General features: G+C 36.9%; 2 protein-coding genes across 2 annotated transcripts in view; one reads left to right on the forward strand and one right to left on the reverse strand.

Annotated features, from left to right (window-relative positions):
* Positions 1-1,308, forward strand: part of LOC148878570 (protein PAM71-homolog, chloroplastic) — a 66,170-nt gene extending 64,862 nt beyond the window's left edge. The window contains exons 7-10 of the mRNA XM_088956767.1: positions 22-87; positions 532-582; positions 673-777; positions 861-1,308. Coding sequence (XP_088812893.1) covers positions 22-87; positions 532-582; positions 673-777; positions 861-926 — 288 coding nt within the window. The 3' untranslated portion in view covers positions 927-1,308. The remainder of the gene's footprint in view (positions 1-21; positions 88-531; positions 583-672; positions 778-860) is intronic.
* A 1,595-nt stretch (positions 1,309-2,903) lies between these two features.
* LOC148878571 (beta-glucuronosyltransferase GlcAT14B-like) lies at positions 2,904-17,419 on the reverse strand. Its single transcript, XM_088956782.1, has 4 exons — positions 16,473-17,419; positions 16,289-16,364; positions 16,044-16,159; positions 2,904-3,799 (listed from the first exon to the last, which is right to left on the reverse strand). Exons 1-4 carry the CDS (start codon positions 17,083-17,085, stop codon positions 3,195-3,197), a joined length of 1,410 nt encoding a protein of 469 aa, XP_088812908.1. The 5' UTR covers positions 17,086-17,419; the 3' UTR covers positions 2,904-3,194.
* Between the last annotated feature and the right edge of the window lie 1,615 nt (positions 17,420-19,034).

Raw genomic sequence — 19,034 nt, forward strand, 5'->3', positions numbered from 1 at the left:
TATGTTTATTAACCTTTTCAGGTGGCAAAGCGGCTTATGAATCCTCTTGAAGTCATCTGGGAGTCTTTTACTCTCATATTCTTTGCTGTAAGATACTTCTTAAACTTAACTATGAAAACCTTCTCGTATTTTAACATGCAAGCATGACCTTCATTTAACGTATTCTTGGCTTGGCATATTTTCTATCTAGAACTATTTACAACTTCCTATTAGTGAATCAGTGATAGCACTTGACCATGAGAACTCAAGGCTGCATTTGTTTTTGGTGTAAAGTTTTTATCAATGTAAAAGTACATTGATTGGTTTAAAAAGTGAACCGTTGTAAGGTGAAAAATGTATGTCAGTGCATGGAAAAATTTACATCAATAAAATCGATTGTCTTTACATTGATTATCTATGTAAAACTTACATTGAAAACAAATGTGAGCAAAATCAAACCGGGGTGTACTACACCGAAAACAAGCGCAGCCTGAAGTTCTAGAGGGAAACAACAGAAAAAGAGTTAAGTAACAAGATTTTGGTTGCTTCCAGGAATGGGGAGATCGATCAATGCTTGCGACAATTGCTCTAGGTGCTGCACAGGTACAATATCATGAATTTGACCCTGAAGTAGAATTGCCCCTGAATATCATGCCATCCTAGTCATGATTCCATTATAATTTCTTTCTACAGTCTCCATGGGGTGTGGCTAGTGGCGCCATTGCTGGGCACCTACTGGCAACATCTATAGCAGTTTTGGGAGGAGCTTTTCTTGCCAACTATATTTCTGAAAAACTGGTATTGTCAGAATCTTTTTCCGTTCTCTTATTATGTTGTTGGGCATATCTGCACTTGGCATTTATGAAGCACTCTTCAACCAGGTTGGCTATTTGGGTGGAGTACTGTTCCTTGTTTTTGCAGTAGCCACATTTCTAGGAGTTTTCTGACAAATCTCTCAGGGATTGTGCAAAAGTGAAGCTCCCGCACATCATAAGTGGGTAAGCCATGACCTTGCAATGATGAAGCAGAATTAGATATTTAAGCAAGGGTCTTGCGGATTCATTCTTTCTGGTTAGCTTTGAAGGTTTGCCTTCTTTAGTCAGATTTTTGTAGGCATGTCATGATGAGTCATTACTAGAAGTTTGCAGGGTTGTAAGTGGAGTTTGTATATTGTGCAACTCGTGTCAAAGCTTCTTGCATCCATACTGAATGGGTTCTTGGGTTTCTGTTTCCAAAACTTTTATTACAACCACATTTTTTTCTAGTGATCATATTGCATGTTTCTTAGGTGCATAAAATTAAATTACATACAAGTTTGCAGAATCAAAACCCAGGTCTCCCATGTGAACTGCAAGAACCTTAACATTATCTACACTATATCATTAGTGTTAAACAGCATGGTTTTTAATATTTGGCTTTTAACCCAATTTTATGAATTTCAGTTTTTTTTATCAATTTTATGAATTTCAGAAGTACTGTTTTCAAGTATTAATAAAATGTATATTTGGTTATATTGTGTTTGTATGTTCCGTTAGTGCAGGGGTAGTTTTTGACTTTTCATCTTTTATTATGTTCATCTTAGTATTCTAGCAGAGCGGGCTGCCATCTGCCTCTCAGATTTGTCTTTTCTTGAATATTTCTCTTCCCCATCTCCTCTTATCTATGGCTGTATACAGGTTGTCTTAAATTTTTAAATCTTCCATTTCCCAGCATTCTCTAAGCGTATCCAAGTAATTCACAATTCACATAAACCATTAAAGCATGTCTTTTTGGTAACCAAATTATTCAAGTATGTGTTTGTAACTTATTCATAGTCATGTTAGTGTTAGTAATTCTTTTTTTTTTTTTTGGATTTATACAAGTATTTCCAATATATTCATGTATACCCAAGCCATTCCACCGTATGCATGTATACTCTTTTTGATGCTGATAATTTAGACCTCGGTTTAGTTACCGTGCAATATGGCTATGTTCTCCTTGAATGTTACTGAAAATATTGCATCTCACCCTGGTAAATTATTGTAATACAAGTGGTATGAGATCAAGGTTCAAAGTATTGCGTATCAGTATGTAGGGTCACCAAATTAGTTAGGCCTATTAAATACATTCAAATGTTAATGTTCAGCTTCACAAAATATCTGCAAAATGTAATGAATATGAAGTGATTAAACGCTTGACATTGATACTTTGAAGTTTGAACCATTTATCACTGAGGATGGTTCTTTGTACAAACTACAAAGGCCCTTTTTTCTATCTCCTCGTTTGCAAAGTTGTGTGGAAAGTATACACGGAAAAAGTTTCTAGCTCCAAAATGAATCCCAGACGTGTGGCATCCTCCACACTGGCAATCAATGTTTTCTTTCCTATAAGCAATCTCTGCAATAACATGAATCTTAAAAGTTCAAGTACGTTTTGAAGCCATGGCGATGACCTAAAATATAATGCCTGTTAATGTTGGTCCGGTGATCAGACTGAATTTGGACCTTGTCTTTTGGCATATTTATGCATAAACTGGCTATCTCGGACTAGATCAATGTTTTAAAAACTTACCTGTAACTGAAACCATGTTGGCCACTGGTTTCTGGATCAGTGGTTCAATCATCTGGTCCGAATGGATCAATCTATGATGCTTTAAAAATTAAGGTCCTGTTTGGTTTGCAGGAATAGGGGTCTGGAATTGGAATTTCATCCCCATTCCTGATGGAATGGCACTCCATCATTCCCGCTGAATTCAATTTTCATTCCCATTCCTGTTTAAGCCAGACTGGGAATAGACCATTCTGATTTGATTCTAAAGGATTCCAATTCCTAATCCAACTTTGAACCAACCAGACTAATAAAAAATAAAACAAACTGGCCCAAAAACCACTGCCTGGGTCAGGTCACAGACCAATTCAACAGTATTTGGGAAATAAATGTCGATATGACAAAGAATTGGCAAATGATGAAATTGAAATTGGTTACTACTTACAAAAATGTTGCGAGCCCAGAAAGGAACTCGCGATCATTCACTGTAATATACAACGATTGCAATCAATGTTCTACCGTCTATTTCAATTTTCAACCAATGGATTCTGTGAACTAAAAAAACAAAAACAAATGACGAGAAGAAACCTAGCACTAGGAAAAAACTTGGAAAATGTTTGGCCACCCAAAAAGCTAATTATGGGACATTTTAAAATAATTTATACATATGAAATTAATATTTAACTAAATCAAGTGCGCTTTGGGTCTTCAGTTGATCCAACTGAATTTTGGTCTTGGGTGACATTCTGGACACTCTGATTGACCCTTTTGGGTTCATTTAGGGTTTCGTCACATTGATTGGCATGGAATGTACCACTTGAGAGCAATTCAACAATTCGCCTCTCAAGTCTCTTAGCTCCTGGACCAGGCCTCAGCACATCAACATCTCCCCAAACCGTACACGAATCATTTTTGGGATCACCTAGACACCAACCTCCAGGGATGACCTTGCCGGCAGTGCGGTTCAACACTTCTTCATCGATGCGGTCAAGAACTGGATCATCTGGGAGGAATCGACTACCAAAGGCTGCTCCGCTCTGAATCATCTCATTGAAGTCCTTCAAAGAAAGTGCACGCGGCTCCCGTTTAGGGGGTGTATCCCATGAGACATAGTGCAAGTTGTGGTTAACTATAGTCTTCTTGAGCTCTGGAGAATTACAGAGAATGGTCTGGAAGTAGTTGGCTTGTGAGGAAGGCATATTTGAGAAATACATCAGTAAAATCCTTGGTAAATTGTCTGAACCCAAGACGCAGAACTCCACAAATTCACGATTCAGAATAGTGGATACCAATCCTGCAAAATTTTAAGGCATACAGTACCACTAAGACTGGGTATGGGATTTTCATTAATTTTTTTACTCAAAACTCGTGCATTATGCATGATTTGCATGCAAGCAGCTTTGACCCACTGAAATGTCTTTAAACAAATGTCACCACCAATTTTCTTCTCAAAATGGTGATTATAAAATCTATCTTGAGGTTGTATGATTTATATAGGAATTACATGATACATGAAAATGATGCTTCTCCGGTAAAACAGAATGAATAGAGAAGCCCAACCAGCACGAACTCAACCTCTTGTACAACTATTACTGTTTTTGGATGTGATACTGACATCATGACAATTCATGGATATGGTAAAAGCTATAAAATGGTTGAAAATCATGATCATATACTTGCAGTTAGGAACAGTCTAATTGAACCATGGGCAATCCACCACCATGTTGCTGATCCAAATTGATAATGGTTGAAAAAATGAAAAACAAAAACTAGGGATATAGGAAAAGCCATCACTTGACAGTGTGCATGTATAAGGTTTTCAAAATGAATGAATAAATTCAGTATTGCATCATATTAATATTATTATTATTTTGAAAATGATTGCTTCATATTAGCTAACAAACAAATGAATAAGCGAGTTCTAATGTGTACCACAAGAAGGGGGGTCTAACATGAGTCGTACAAATTCCTATGAAGGTTCGCTGAAATGAAGACTAAACATTCTTCCAGGTTGTGATCCATTGTGACTGATTCCATTAAAAATACAGTTTAGTCAAGGCGATTTGGCAATTTGGTTTAAATGAGAAAAAGAACAAATGATGCCAAAAAAAATTATGAAAGAACTTACTAGTACATGGAGAATAGTATGACAACTCAAACCACCAAAGACCATAAATATATCCTCTAGGAAGCTGGAAAAAGTTATAAGCCACGTCTACTTAATCCCATAATATTGCTAGCAAGATGGAGTTTATAACAACAATTGATGTACACCAAGGATCAAACCTCAATTATTATTACCCCCTCCCCCAGGTTCAAGCGTAGTGGATACCTCTTATGGCATTATGCTTGTAGAAAGGCAGGCATCACCAAGACATTACCTTTACCATAAAAAAAAAAAAAAAGAGACTATTCAACCTTAACAGAATTCCCTGTGGAAAACAAATTGAAGTCTGGTTTTGGGAGGCTTGGCAGGAGTCCAGATCTGCTCCTTGCAGAGCATAGCTCACATCAACATCACAGCATGTCCTGGCCATACATTGGGAACATTTCCCGTACTTGTATTTATTATTCATGGGGAGATATCCCAATACAGGGTGGGATGTGGCTGCAAGGTCAGTGTGAGGTGCGCTCTGTGAGGAGCAGATCCCAATTCGTTTGGCACAGGTATCTTCTCTCAGGATCTTTGCCCAAGGCTTTACAAACTTTCCACTCAAGTGGGAAATGGAACTTAGTATTCCACAGACCTCTTTTAAACAAGAAAAGTTTTGAATGCCTTATCCTTTTCCAGAAGTTAGTACTCTCTCATAGCCTCACCAAGCAAGATCAAAGAGACAAGGTAATTTGAAAAGAGGAATACAAGGTGTACTTCAAGTGAGATCCTTCTACATTGCCCTTCCAAGCAGGGATTTTTGAGCTTGTCTGTCTTGGCTGCATTTGGAGTTGAGAGTTTTCCTCTCCCCGTGTTGAAACATTCATGTGTTCTGGTCTCCAAGACAAAAGGCTTACACAATAACCATTTAAATTATTTTTTATAGTTTTTCTCAAAAAGATTATTTTTTATAGTAAAAAATTAATATATCTAAATCATAGAAGAAACAAAATTCAGAAAATTTGTTTTCTGAGTAAATTGACTGGGAGATCAGTGAATCATATCTTCCATCTTTTCCTGGGATAGCAGATGTTTGGAAATTATTCTATGCTCCCATGATGCATGGACATGTCAATCATTCAAAGATCTTATCCAGCTCTGTTTGGGTTGTATATGGTAGGGGTTTTCCTTGAAGGAACACTATCTAGAGGTCAGGTCTATTTTGACATAAAGGAAATGAAATTTTTTTATAACAAATAGTTTCATTAAAATAAGGAAAAAACGGAATAGAAGAGGAGCAACTACAATAGAGCAAGGGGAGGGGTAAAATCTCTTAACCCTCCCCAAGAATAAAACTTATATTACAATATTGCCCAAAAAATATTAGCTCTTCCCACCCCTTGTTTTGCAAGTGCATCCGCAAAGGAGCTTGCACTTCTCTTAATCCACTGAAGCTTGATTTTCATGTCCTGAGTTGGCCTTTTATACATCTTTTTCTCATTTGAAAACTTCCAGAACCCATTCTCTTCCTTTTGAAGCCAGCCAATGAACAACATTGAATCACCTTCTACAACCAATTTTCTGATATTTAATTCCTTTGCTCTCCTTATCCCTTCCAAAACCGCCTAAACCTCAGCTATTAAGGAATCCCCTACTCCAATGGGACCGGAAAACATAGCAAGATTTTTTCCTTTCACATCCCTAAAAACTCCTACACGGGTTGCCTCCACTAATTCCATCAAAATTTAGTTTTGTGAACCCAACAGCTGGAGGGGAACAAAGTATAATAGTCACAGATTTAAGGGGACCTGAATAAACCACTTTTTTCCAATTCTTGATAATATCTCCTGCTGAAAAGCCTTCAAAGATTTTCATAGTCTTGACCCAATGCTAACAGTTATTGTTTCAATGATGGCATCCTTCTTTCATTTTCATATTAACTTCTTTGATTTCTTTCTTCCCAAACTGTCCAACAAATGGCTGCTCTTCCACACATCTCCACAGTAATCTACCTCTTTTCCTTAACCCACTAGCAGAAAAGGGAGCAAACAAGCTCTGTACATTTTGTGGGGGGTCCACCTGCAACCAAATAGAGAGAGAAACCAATTCCAAATCACTGAGACAAACCCAAAGGAAACAAACATAAACCTCACTATATATCACCATTGACAATGTCAAGAGTAGTCCAAAAATCAAACCCAAAAAAGATCATTCCACATCTTCCAACTCCAGATGAGGAAGCACCCAGTCCATAATAATATTTCTAACTAACATCAGCAGATAGCATCTTGCAACCTCGTTTCTTCCCATAAAAAATTCTGTTCTTTTTCTCACAATGCCCCAACAGATTGCTAGATAATGCTCCAAAAATATTTAGACAATGTTGTCATCCACATTTTTTTTAAGGATTGAAGAAGGGCTCTCAATTTTTTTGTGGGTCTCAATTTTTTTAGCTCTTTGGTGGATGTTTTAATGATTTACCAGCAAGGGTTTTTGAGTTTAATTGGAACTTTGTAATAAGGCAGTACACTGTAAAGACCAATTTTAGGCTTTGAGGACTTTCTCCATATATCTTTGTAAGTGCATGACAATGAAATACTCTTGATTGCTTATATCCAAGGTTCAAATTTTCGATACGATACGCCCCTGTATCGTATCTTTGGGGTCCCAATACACCTGTTTATAGGTGTTTCGGGATCCCTCTGTTTTTAATAAAAAATATGTATGAAAACCTCTCCAAATTAATACAAAATAATACAAAATACAAAGCTTTGCACTCTACATATTTGTATTTGTACTCCTTCCAAATGGACCCTTCCAGTTTCTTTTCTTAGCACAATTTCTAATCTTCCCTCATCTGAAAAAAAAAATCATTGAGTTTCTTTCTTCCCATATAGTCCAGAAAACAGCAACCCATACAACAAAAAACAACTATCCACTCCTTACAAAATCAAACTCAAAAAAGGATCTAGAATGTCTACATCTAAACAGCAGGTGAATAACCATGAGTGGATCATCTCCAGTACTATTCTCAGCACTTCTTTTGAGGTCTGAGTTCCTTCAAAAATTCTGTTATTTCTTTCACTCCACAGAGCCCGTAGTATAGCTGCAAGAAGAATGCACCATGCCACCTTTCCAGCCTTGCTAGACCTCCCAGACACCAAGCCTCTATGAATCCCTTCACATCAGCTGAGAAACATAGCTTAATTTCAAATAGTTCCAACACTCTTAACCACACCCAGTGAGTAAAGTCACAATGAATCAGAAAATGGCTAGATGAGTCATCATTTCCATTACATAGGGGACATCTCCACATAATCCTTCCTCTTTTCATTGGCCAGATGAAAGAAGAGGAAGTAAACAAGCTTTGCACATTCAGTGGGGGATTCCATGTGCACCCAAACAAAGAAGTAAACCATTCCCAAATATTTCTTTTGCAAATTGGCAGGATACTAATAAGTGGTTACTAGACTCGCCATCAGCTTTACAAAGAGCACACCAATGAGGAAATAAACATCTATTGGGTCTTTTTATTTGAAGCAAATATCCTTTGTTGACTCTTTCCAAGAAAGCTTCCCAACAAAAACTCCCAACCTTTGGTGGGATAGGCTGACACCAAACTTCTTTAACATGGAATGGCAATCCAATAGGGACACCAAACTTCTTTATCAAATAAAACATTTGATAAACTAAAAGCATGATATAGAAAAACATATTCTCTTGCTAATATAGACTATAAACTTCAACTTTAAACACTAGAGACTAAAAAAAAAAACATATTCCTTTTTAAGTTTACTACAAGATCAGCAAATGGACTGGTTGATGCTCTAGGTCTCTAGCAAAGCAAGGAGTGGCCAGGGAGGAACTGTTTTGGGCTTTAATGTAATTATAGTAAATATGTATACGACAAATATACAACTATGGGTAGGTTTCAAAAAACCCAACTTTTGTTCTCAAAAATCCATCTGAATGGTCCATGAGCATATATCCTTCCCGTGCTTCTACTTCAGTGGAGCTCTACATCTTGGGGAGATGTCCAAAGATGTTAAGTTAATTTGAAGACTGTTGAGGTTAGGGATGCCAGTTTTCTGAGAAATTGGAGAGAATTTTTAGGTAGGTTCTTCGTTGACAGCTTTACTAGGGTTGATCCAGAGGAAGAACTGCTCATTGATCGGGATTCACAGGATTGGAGAGTTTGGCACACAATGGATGTCAAAGCCACTAGGGGGGAGAGTCTTTTACATTTCTTTTAGGGGTAAAAAATTAAAGAAAAGCATCCTCTTAGTGTTCTAAGAGGACAGCTAAGCAAAAGCAACTTGCTCAGTGCTAAGAAGCTGATTAAGTAGTGCCAATAAACCTTTCAATGTAGGACACAAAAAAATGACAGATTTTCAAAGCTGGTGTGGATTTTACCAAGTGGCATTCCTCTAGATATAAATATGTCCTTCAGATCTGATAGAAAAATACTGATTATAGCAGAAAAGAAAGAGAGAGAAAAGAAGATAACAGAAAAATAGGAGAAGATGGAGAAGAGAAAGGAGAAGAGAGTTCAATTGTTTCTTCTCTCCCTTCACTAATCTTTTATTAATCTGAATTAATTAGGCTAATTACATTTCTGCTCTTAAGTGGGCAGCCATCTAAGTGATAACTTAAAAGAAATTAAAAATCAAGTTAACAACCCATTAACACAAAAATTAAATAAAACACTACTTAAAACATAAAACAAATACTAGGGCCCATTCAGCCCAATCTCTCTACACTTGCCCTCGAGCTGAGCATAGATGTCAATCATGCCTATCTTGCTTATATAGTGTGTCAACTTTCCTTTTGGAACACCTTTGGTCAAAGCATCAACCAATTGCTCTTTTGAAGCAATAAATGGCAAGCAAACTTCCCCTAAAGCAACTCTCTCCCGTATAAAATGTCTATCAACCTCTATGTGCTTAGTTCCGTCATACTAAATGGGATTATGTGCAATGTTGATAGTTGCCTAGTTGTCACAATAGAGCATCATTGGCTTTTTATAGTCAATGCCCAACTCTCTCAAAAGTGATCTTAGCCACAATAATTCTGACACTCCATGTGCCATTGCCCTGTACTCAGCTTCAGCTAAAGATCTAGCTATTATAGACTATTTCTTACTCCTCCATGAGACAATGTTCCCTGCCATCAAGGCATCTTGAGGTGGATCCCCTATCATCAATACACCCAGCCCAGTCAGCATCAGTGTATGCCTCTAGCTTCATGTGTCCATGCTTGGCAAACAAAACACCTTTCCTTGGAGTGCATTTCAAGTAGCACAAAACTCTTTCTGTAGCTACTAAATGTGTATATCTGGGAAAATGCATAAACTGACTAATGACACTCATTGCATATGAAATATCTAGCCGAGTCAAGCAAAGATATAACAACTTCCCAAGCAATCTCTAGAACACTCCCCTATCAAACAACAGTTCACCATCAGTAGCAGAAATATTGTGTTTTAAGTCTATAGGGGTGGAAGCCGATTTGGCACCAAATTTACCAGTCTCCGCAAGGAGATCAAGAAGATACTTGCATTGAGAAATGAAGATACCATAGTTAGATCTAGGAAATTCAATTCCTAAGAAACATCTGATATCTCTTTGATCTCAAATTAAGTGTTAAGAAACCTTTTAAGCTTAATCATTACCAGTAACCACAATGTCATCAACATAAACAATCAGAAAAGTCACCAAACAGTAACTTCTCTTCACAAATAAAGTATGGTCAAATTGAGTCTGTGTGTAACCAAAAGAAACAAGGGCAAGTCTGAATCTCTAAAACCAAGCTTTAGGAAATTGTTTGAGGCCATAAAGGGACTTCTTCAATTTACACACCTTCCCTTACATTTCCTTTTCATACACTCCTGGAGGTAAAGACATATAGACCTCTTCATGTAGGTCTCCATTTAAGAAAGCATTTGTAACATCAAACTAGTAAAGGGGTCAATCAAAAATAGTAGCTAGAGACAACAAAACTCGAACTAAAGTCATTTTATCCATAGGAGCAAAAGTCTCAAGGTAATCAATACCATACATTTGAGTGTAGCCTTTATCAACTAATCAAGCCTTAAACCTCTCAAATAGTACCATCAGAATGATACTAGATAGTGAATACCCACTTACAACCCATGGGTTCCTTCCCTTCAAGCAAGTCCACAATATCCCAGGTATGGTTCTTATGCAAAGCATCTAACTCAATCATCATAGCATCCCTCCATTCAATTTTGGACAAGGCTTATAGTACAAACCTGGTAATCACATGGGTAGAAACAAAGGCAAGAAAAAAATAATAGGTTGGGGAAAGAAGGTTGTAAGATAGGTGTTTAGAGATACAATGTGTTGTACACTTCCGCTTGCCTTTGAAAAGGACAATAGGAAGGTCAAGATCTAAGAAGGTAGCAGATGGGTCAAAGAAAGGTAGACCTATGACCTCAGTAGTGATGGAAAGTGCAAGGGGCTCTATTAAAAGAGTGGAAACAACTTGCCCATGCCTGAGTCTTTGTCTTTGGTACCACCTTTGGACAATAGGATGTGAAGGAAACAAGGGAGGATGAGCTAGAGGAAGGGGAGCGAGAACATGTGAAATAGACACAATGGAAGGAAAGGCAATAAGTAAATGACTCAACAGAAGACTTAAAAGGAACTGGAAGAGGAATAGCTAGGGACATAACAAATGGCTCCTCAGAATGCTCCCCCTTAGGAGAAATACCAAAGAAAGGAATAGACTTAGCGAATGTGGCATGCCTAGATACAAAGCGGGTTCCATGAATCGGATCAAAACAGCATCCCTTCTGTGTGGAGGCATATCCTAGGAAGACACACTTACGTGCCTTAGGTTCTGTTATCAGGCCTACATTTAATTAAATAAATAAAAAAAAAAAACCTTTGATATGAGCCTAGAAGGGGAAGAGACAGAGAAGAAGTGGAGAAGAAGTCGAACCAAATAGGGCTTCACAGTCTCTGAGAGAGAGAGAGAAAGAACTACTGCCCTATATGTTTAATTCATAATGAAAAGTAAAATTACAATACTACCCCTGTATACAGAGACTTGAGAATTAAGACAAAAAACATAGATTTAAAGAAGAGAAAAAGACTAAAATAACCCTAGAACAAAACTATATTTTAACACTCCCCCTCAAATTGGAGCATGTATATCATACAACTCCAACTTGTTACAAATGTATTTCGTCTGAGCACCACTCAAGCCTTTGGTAAACAAATCAACTAGTTGATCTTCAGACATCACATATGGGGCAATGATTTCTCCACTGACCACCTTTACTCTAACAATGTGACAATCCACCTCTATGTGTTTGGTCCTCTCATGATACATTGGATTGGAAGATATATGAATGGCTACCTGGTTGTCACAAGATAGCTTCATGGGGGTTGTGACTGATATTCCCATCTATTGTAATAGTTGCTTCAACCACACCAACTCACATGTAGTGTGGGCCATGGCTTTGTACACAGCCTCAACACTACTCATGGCCACCACATTCTACTTCTTGCTTTTCCAAGTATAATCAAATTCCCTGCCAAAATTGTGTAGTAACTAGTTGTTGATTTCCTATCAGTAATCGACCTTGCCCAATAAGCATTTGCGTACCCTTCCAAGGAAAGTTCTCTCTCTTTCTTATACAACAACCCTTTACATGGAGCACGCTTCAAATAGCATAGAACTCTAACAATACCTTCCAAATGGATTGTCCTTGGATTCTGCATGAATTGCCTCAATAATCCAACATTGAAGGAAATGTCTAGTCTTGTAATGGTTAAATAAATCAGTTTTCCAACTACTCTCCTATACCGTCCAGGATCAGCTAAGGGCTCCCCCTCCTAGTAGACATCTTCACATTCGAATCTATAGGGGTATCCATTGGCTTTGCCCCTAAAAGAGTAATTTCTTCCAACAAGTCAAGCACATACTTCCTTTGTGAAAGAGGGAGATTCCTGACTTTGACCTTGCTACTTCTATGCCCAGAAAATATTCCAAGTGCCCCAAGTCCTTAGTTTGGAACTAGCTTTGTAAGAACCGTTTGAACTTTTCAATGCCATGCTCATCACTTCCTGTGATAATAATGTCATCAACATAAACTGCCAACACAATCTTCTTAGAGGTAGTATCTCTACTGAACATTGAATGATCAACCCTACATTGTGTCATCCCAAACTGTTGTACTACACTACTGAATCTCCCAAACCAGAACCTCGGAGATTACTTCAACCCATAAATTGCTTTCTTCAACCGACACAGCTTACCTTCCTCCCCCCTGAGCAACGCACCCTGAAGGTTGCTCTATATACACCTCCTCCTCTAGGCCACTGTAAAGAAATGCATTTTTAATATCCAACTGGAACAATGGCCAATCAAAATGTGCAGCCAGGGGAATAAGCACCCGAAGTGAATCCATTTTAGCTACAGGTGAAAAAGTATCTATATAATCAACACCATAGGTTTGTGTATACCCTTTGGCTACTAAGCGTGCTTTATATCTCTCCACACTACCATCAACAAGATGCTTAACCATGTAAACCCACTGATAACCAACTGCTTTCTTCCCTGGAGGCAAAGAAGTGAGGTCCCAAGTATGATTAGATTGAAGAGTATAAAATTCCTCATCCATCGCCCTTTTCCATTCTAGAGAGAGAAAAGCATCTTGAAGAGATCTAGGAACAAACACAAACGATGGAAGGGATACAAAATTCCAATAGGATGGAGATAAATGGGCACTTGAAACATAACGAGATATAGGATATTCAGTACAAGCACGCTTACCTTTGCAAAGTGTAATGGGCAAATCGAAATGAGATGGATCCATTGACAAAGGAGTTGGTGATGGCTGAGATGGAGTTGGAGAAGGCTGAAACACAATACCATGAGGGTTGTGAGCATACACTCGATGAATCAATGGTCGTATTGACTCTTGAACAACATGAGCAGGCACAAACACCTTCACGAGTAAGGGAAGAGGAGGTGGGGATAGAGTATCAAGAGAAGTAGGCTCAGTTGCGATAAAGAAAGGAACATTTTCAAAGGTCACATAAGGAATAACCAAGGTTTAAAATGTCAATGTCGATGGAAATGTTGCTTATCAAAATATGGGACATATGTCGGAAATGTCGAGGGGAAATATTGTAAAAATTAGAGACATTGTGGAAATATTATGATATATGTGGAAATATGCAATGATATTTTGTAAAATGATAAAAGAAGCATTAATACATATTTCTAAACTATTATCTTATTCCCAACCATTATATAAAGCTAAGAAACTAAGATCAATAACAAATTAGTAAATGACAATTTACTAATTCATTATGCATTTTGATGTTTTTACAAGGTTATCCGATATTTTCTTTTCTTATTTTTAATTCTGATTTATTATAAATTCTAATATATTTATTTCACACTAGTAAATAGAAATACATTTATTCTGATTTTTAAATATTAAATTTATAATACATTATGTTTTATTATAAATTTAATAAATTGATTCTCCTTTTTGTAGTATTAAGATTATGATAAATTCAGATTCCTTATAAAACTTAATGAATTTATTATGATTTTTAATACTAAATTAATAATAAATTATCATTTAGTATAAAATTAATAAATTTATTCTCATTTTTATATTAAATTTAGAATATGATTTATTATAAAATTTAATAAACATTTTCTGATTTTAATAAATATTTTAAAAATACTAACTAGTTAATATTTTATTACTTGAAAAATATTTTATATTTTATATTATAAAGTAATTAATTTATTCTTTTGTTTTATTTTTTGTTAATTCTTTTTTATAAATATTAAATAGAAATTATCAATAGAATAATTTATATTAATATACTGTATTATATTAATATAATATACTAATATATTAAAACTGTCTTTTTTTTGTTATTTGGACCGATTTGGTCAACATTTTCGAAATATAGGAAATGTCAACCAAAATAATGTAATTTTTATTTTACCATCCATTTTCATGTCAGTGAGCCTCGACATCGACATATGTCAAGCAACATTAGCGAAATTTCGCAAGTAGATAGTGGGCCATGCTGATCATAGCAATAGTTCACAGTATGTCCTTCCCGTCCACAATAGTTGCTTTCTTTGATTATTCCTCAACCAGCAACACTGACACCACGACCTCTAAAATTCCAAGTTCTACCACCACTGTAATCTCCTCTCACACCACGGTTACCCCCTCTGGGGATAGCTACTTCTACCACGTGAACCACCTCTACCACCTCTGGTTGCGGCGAGGGCAGACTTCTCTAGTACTGGAGAGCTATCTGTATGTGGACTCATATCCCTTCTTACTCTGGAGAAAACTTTTGATAGTGTAGTTATGTCACTACTACCTAAAATCTAAGCACGCATTGGTTCAAATTCAGACCTCAATCAGGAAAGAAAACTTGACATATCTAACTGATCTCTCTATTGTTTTTGCACTTCAAGATCAATCAAAAGAGGCTGATACAAATCCAATTCATTCCACAGACTCTTCAAGTAAGCATAGTACTCTTCCACACTCCTATCACCTTGTTGTAGTTGAAAATACTCATGATACAATTGATAGATTCTAGTTACATTGTCTTGTCCAGAATACAACTGCTTAGCATGTTCCCGAATTTCTTTTGCAATATCAAAGAACATCAAGTTCACATTGATATGAGGTTCCATATTATTGCAAAGACATGTCATAATCTGTGCATTCTCTTGGATCCAATCATTATACACTATAACTCCTGGGTCTGGTTTGTTTTCTTCAATTTTTAACTTTCCTCTCGCCGTCAAATTTACCTCCACCTACTTTGACTATGGCACGTAGTTGGTACCATTAAGTTTACCCAATGTCTTTTGTACAGCCATGGAATCAGGTTATACCATCACACTTGTTTTGTATTCACTATCAGAAGTTGCCATCAGTTATTTCTGCAGCACTCAACAACAGCACTCTCCTCTGAAAGCATGTCAGATGCAGCCTTCATGACTACTGCACACAAAGCTGGCATCATTAGGGAGTCAACAATAGAAATGTTTGATAGAGTTTTAGTATCTATTTGGATGCTGCTTTCAAATACACAAACTAGGTGGCCATGCCATCCCATGCTAAACTTTTTCTACTGCCGAGCAAAAGCATTTGGTTATTCATTTACTCCGCCCAAATCAGAGAACACTGGCATTAAGGAATATCTTACGCATATTTCAACTATCTAAAGCATTTGAAGCATTATTGACAATATGCTCATAAAACTTTAATCTTACACAGTGGCTAATATATTAATCTCAGAAGGCTCGATGATATCCTACACCTTCCAAACTATGAATATGTATGAATTTGACATCTCAAATTTGTATATGGACTATAAAATACTACAGTTCATTAAAAGTAGATGTATGAACAAATACTAACCTGTGAACAATCTGTAGGCATTTGGGAACTCCCTCTTCTGTGTTGCATAAAATATATCACTCTTAGTTGTGAGATAAAAACCTGGATCAATAATGATTGGTTTCATTCTCCGGGATCTGCAACATCAAGCACATTTCATATCTTTCATATTAGCAGAAAGAAACTTCACCTATTTCTTTTCTTTTAAAACCAAAAACAAAACATAACCAATGATAAAACTTTCAGAAACTGCTCTAATGTCTTACTCTCTCCACCCAATGTGACTGGTGTGATTTACAAAATTGAGATCCTTTGGCAAGAAGGAAAATATGTGGAGAAGATCTACAAAACCCAGATCAGATAAACGATTTCAAACACAACAAAATAAACAATCTTCCACAGATCAAAATCAACCAATAGAAGGTCAGAAATTCTTTCAAAGGCACACACCATCTTGCGTGACAAGGGGATAATCGGCAGCAGAGAGGTTAATGAACCAATCCCAGTCGGAAAAGAAGCGGAGAAGAATGGCAGCACCATGAAGAGTGGAGGCAACAGCGGAGGACCCACGGGAGTAAGCGAAGTCGGCTTTGCCCACGACATTGACGTTCTGAGCGGCACGAAAGACAGGGACGGATTGGACCGATACAGCGAGATCGTCTCGTTGGGACTGGGGAGCGGTTAGGTCGAGGTGGAGGAGGTATTGGTTTCTTGGGTGATAGATGGCGAAGAGAAGTCTGAGCATGCGCTGAGAGTCCCCATTGGAGCCCGTGATGAAATAAGCGATGGAAGGGGGTTTGGGGGTGAGTGAGCTGTGGTCGGCTTGATTTGGATTAAGCAAAATGAGCTGCTTGTATTGAAAATGATGCCCTGAAAAGGCAAATGGAAAAGACCCAGATGAAGAAGCGGGAGTGGTGGTAGAGGAAGAAGAAAAGGAGAGCATGAAGAGGGGTGATAAGAGAGAGATGGCTAGGAGGCAATACAGAATCCGGGTTTCTTTGCTGGCGGTGGCGCCGGTGGTGGTGAGGGTGGTGGTGGATAAAGGTGATGTTGGGCTCGGCATTTTTTACGGGGGTTGTCTGTTCTGTTGTCTCTGAGCTTCTCTACATTCCCTCCCGCTCAGTGGTTGAAACTTTTAGAAACTGAAATTTGAGCAGAGAAGCAAGGAATAGAGGAGACGTGGTGGCAGAAACGGGGTTGAGACTGTGTGACTTGGGAAAATGGGAGAGATGATAGTCGGGGGATTCGGCTAAATGTCCGACCAAAATTATTTTGATGTTCAATTCAAAATTTCAAATACTGTGAGTCTGTGACACTGACACTAGATAGATCACAGAAGCACGCCTACAATGGAAATCAAAAAGCATAACATAGGGCGCCTCACACAGGCACATCCCACCGTCCATTAAAAATATTTTTCCTAAATAATAATAACACATAAATACGAAAAATATTTCTAATACACGGTGAAATGTACCTGTGAAATCGGTGTGAGACGCCATGTGTTAGTAGCAGATCCGGTCTCATTTTCATTTCCATGATCCATCGCTGACATGTACAGAAACAGAGGTCAGGTCACACACACATACAGAAGTGCTGCCACCGTGGTTGGAGTTGATGTGAATTCATATTCTTTGATTTGTGGGAGTCATTGCTTGATTGGTGTAATTGTAAAATCAACTCATGTGAGTTACAAAACCAAAAATATAAAAAAATAAAAAACTGTTAGTTGCTGATACATCTGACAACAATATGGGTTGCTGATGTGTTCGCTTCTGATTGGGTTTGGTAGCTGATGTGTTTACTAGCATGTTTTACAACTGTTGTTTGTAGCAAAACATGAATTCCTTCACAAGGGTAAAATCTATTACCCCAACTTGCCTTGGATTCACATCCAGACCACCATGGAAGAGATCTAATCTCTCTCTCTATTTGTGTGTGGGTCCCAATGGCATCATCATCACCCTCACTACCTTCATACTCAATAATAGCTTATAATTGAAGACAACATGTTTAGGTAAGAGGGCCTTTGATTTTGATGTATGAATTGCAAGTAGAGCAAACTTATTCACCAACAAGAAAATAGAAAAGAGAGGCATTGCATTATAGTTGGGATCTTCATTCTTCAACTACCCCAGCTTAATAATTGAGTCTTTAAAAACACGATAGCTATATAAGAGCCTCTTTGGACTTTCTTGATTGGAATAGAATGTTATTACTTAATCTTTAAAGGTTATGAAAATAATCAGCTGAAATATTGAATTTAGAGTTTAAGTGCACTGAAATTCAATGAAAAATCTCTCACTCTCTCTCTCTCTCTCTCTTTCTCTCTCTCTCTCTCTCTCTCTCTCTCTCTTATATATATTCTCTCACTTCATACATGGTTAGTTACTTTTAAATTAAATCAAAAATAAAAAAAAAAACCTCTCCCAATTTTAATTGTTTCTAAAAAATCCATTATTAATCCTACCATTAAGTCTCTCTCTCTCTCTAATAATCAATGTCAATAACATCTTTTCTTGTCCCATTAAATCCCAAATCTATATCTATATATATTAAAACAACTAGCAAGGACCCGTGCGATGCACGGGATTTATCAAGGAAAAGTGAAACAATATAAACTGATAACTATATTAATAATTTTAGTAATTTGTTATATTATTTTTTTCATATTATTTGTTAGTGTTTTATTTTATTTATTTTACTTTATTAATTATTAAATGTTATAATTAAATTAATCTATAGATTAACTTTTCTAGTCATGATTAAATTAATCTAAGTCTAAGCTCAAGGTTTAAGATTGTGAAAAGTTTTCGTCCCTACCAAGTTAACATTCATCCTTAACCCCACCAGGTCAAGAAAGATGGGTACCTAATGGGATGGGGAATATTATCATTTCTATTCATATTTGAATAATCCTATTAATTGGTTAATTGTCATAAAACTATAACTTGAAACATAATAAATAAAATTAAATTTTAGTAAATTTTTATCTAACTATTAAAAATTAAT

Source organism: Nelumbo lutea, chromosome 1 (genome assembly GCF_056320005.1).
Source record: "Nelumbo lutea isolate HS-2025 chromosome 1, American lotus-T2T, whole genome shotgun sequence".
Lineage (NCBI taxonomy): Eukaryota > Viridiplantae > Streptophyta > Magnoliopsida > Proteales > Nelumbonaceae > Nelumbo > Nelumbo lutea.